At 47.6% G+C, this 2,500-nt stretch overlaps 1 protein-coding gene across 2 annotated transcripts in view; it reads right to left on the bottom strand.

Moving 5' to 3' along the window:
- chga (chromogranin A) overlaps window positions 1-2,500 on the bottom strand; it is a 12,047-nt gene that overhangs the window by 6,759 nt on the left and 2,788 nt on the right. For both annotated transcript variants that reach the window (XM_017455421.3, XM_017455422.3), the window contains exon 3: window positions 515-608. In XM_017455421.3, coding sequence (XP_017310910.1) covers window positions 515-608 — 94 coding nt within the window. The remainder of the gene's footprint in view (window positions 1-514; window positions 609-2,500) is intronic.

The raw sequence follows: 2,500 nt of genomic DNA on the forward strand, positions 1-2,500 counted from the left end.
CTGGACGCTGCACAAAACTGGCCACGCCCTGTGCGGAGTTTACCAAAAGACTTTTTTGAAGAAACATTTGTCCTCTGGCCCCATGGGAGCAGAATCGAAGGTTTTTTGTCCTCGGCCCGCAGCGCTGCTGCTCCTGACCCTCTGTGAAGCACGGTGTGGCAGCAGCACGCATTCTCACTGACGGTTTATTACTAACGTTCCGTCTCATGTTACTGAGAAACCATAAACGCCTCAACTCCTGTCCTGAAAACATAGTCACAGCTTCACCTGACTGTTCCACAGCGCTGACACTGGAGACTCCTTCCCTACACCTTACATAAACATCTCCTTACTTTAAGAAAACTTCATCATATCAATATTTTTTTTTTACTCCATTAATAATAATAATAATAATATTCCACATGCTACACGGTCAGGTCTAACTGCTTAAACTAGCCGCTAATCTTCGGAATATTTAATTGATCTGGAAGTTTTATTAATATCAGTGTTAGATTTGTACAGAAGCACATCTCACCGGTCCTGAGGGTCTCCAGACACCGCTGAGACACGGGGACGGAGTGAGGTTTGCTCAGCGCGTCAGCCAGAACCTCCACTACACACTTAATCACCTGCGAGATGAGAGAACACAGTGCGCGCACACACACACACACACACACACACACACACACACACACACACACACACACACACATCTCGTCTAGTTTTAGATATTTTTAATATTAATATTCAGGGTTTAGTGACACGTCCAGTCACTACATTTCAAACCCCACTCAAAACACCTGGGACGCTCCCCAAAATAAATCCTTCTCTTCTTTTTTTCTCTGCTTTTACGAGTGCTACGATGTCACCGTGGTGCGCACGCATTTCTGACGTACGAACATTGTCCCCCTTTCCCTCTGCCAATCTTTACAATACATCTGGTTCTGTACATCATAGACACGCTGTGTGCACTTACACTCTATATGTGCACTCTATTACACATTCCAACTATTTGCTATAAAACGATCCTGGCACCGTTTTAATATATACATGTTATCATCTGTCCAGGCCACTCCCCCTGCTCCTCCCCCGAGCATGCCGCGGCGTGATTCCCGCCCAAATGGACCTCTGTTAGTGCGTGTCGCAGTTCCTATTTCGACCACTAGGTTTAATGATAACTCTGTGGAGATTAGTGGGGCAGTGAGCGCGCTGCAGTACGATCACACGAGAAAGTGAAAGGCCTCGATCTGTGTGCGCAGAGTCTGCACGTTCTCGCCGCGCTTCAGGGGTTTCCTCCGGGTTCTCCGGTTTCCTCCCGCAGTCCAAACACATGCGCTGTAGGTTGACTGGCATTTCGAAATTGTCTGCAGTGTGTGATTGTGCCCTGTGATGTTTTGGCACCCCACATCCACAGTGTCCCCTGCCTTGCGCTCCGAGTCCTCTGGGACATTCTCCACAACCCCCCCCCCCCGATCCTGTGTAGGATAAGCGCTACGGAAAATGGACAGACTCTTCATAACTTTTATATTTGATATAAACTCTGCTCCATCGTCTCGTCTCACTTTTGTTTCAGTCACGCTGTTTATCACATTACGTCCTGTGAACGTCCTTCACCGTCCTGCGTCTCCTGAACACACACCGTCATCTCATTACTCTAACTAATCACCCGTCAGAGACGTGAGTCCCGGCTGTCCTTTAACAGAGAGCTTCTGATTTCACACAGATTACAGCAGGACGAGGAACTGAAACTCAACACCTCAACACCTCATATCTGTTTAGTGTGATTCAAGGTGCTTTCATCAGGTACATATCTCTCTCGCTCTCTCTCTCTGTGTCTCTCTCTGTGTCTCTCTCTCTGTCTGTCTGTCTGTCTCTCTCTCTGCCCCCCCCCTCTCTCTCTCTCTCTCTCTGCGTATGACTGATGCATAAAGCGAGCCCACTCCTGTACCACGTGTGGCCTTGATGCTTTCAGCCTGATTAAATGATCGCAGTGACACACGCGAAACAGGAAACACAAAGGAAACACACAGGAAACAGGAAACACACAGGGTTAAACTGAACTCCGTTACACACTGACTAAACCATCACCATCTGCTCCTGGAGGATTTATTACACAACACCGCCGTGCTGCGTGCAACGCTCCTAACTATTTTATCATCTCCTGAGACCAACTGTCACGATGTTGAGTCACAACCACAGCAAATGTGTGTAGCCCACACACACTCTCTCTCACGCTCTCTCACACACACACACTTACGCACACACACATGGAATATCAGCTCAAATATGCATGTTGCGTCTCCATGCTTGTATTTGAAGGTCATTCACTGTATCATTATAAAGGAACATTGTAAAATGTTGTGTGAATGTGGGAGATGACGGATGTACAACCTTACATATACTCCTGCAGGGAAAAATCCAGATCCATTAAGGGTTCAATCACTGATCACCACCGTTCCCCACAACCAACCACTGATCACCACCGTTCCCCACAACCGATCACTGATCACCACCGTTCCCC

The sequence above is a fragment of the Ictalurus punctatus genome, chromosome 25 (assembly GCF_001660625.3).
Source record: "Ictalurus punctatus breed USDA103 chromosome 25, Coco_2.0, whole genome shotgun sequence".
Taxonomy (NCBI): domain Eukaryota; kingdom Metazoa; phylum Chordata; class Actinopteri; order Siluriformes; family Ictaluridae; genus Ictalurus; species Ictalurus punctatus.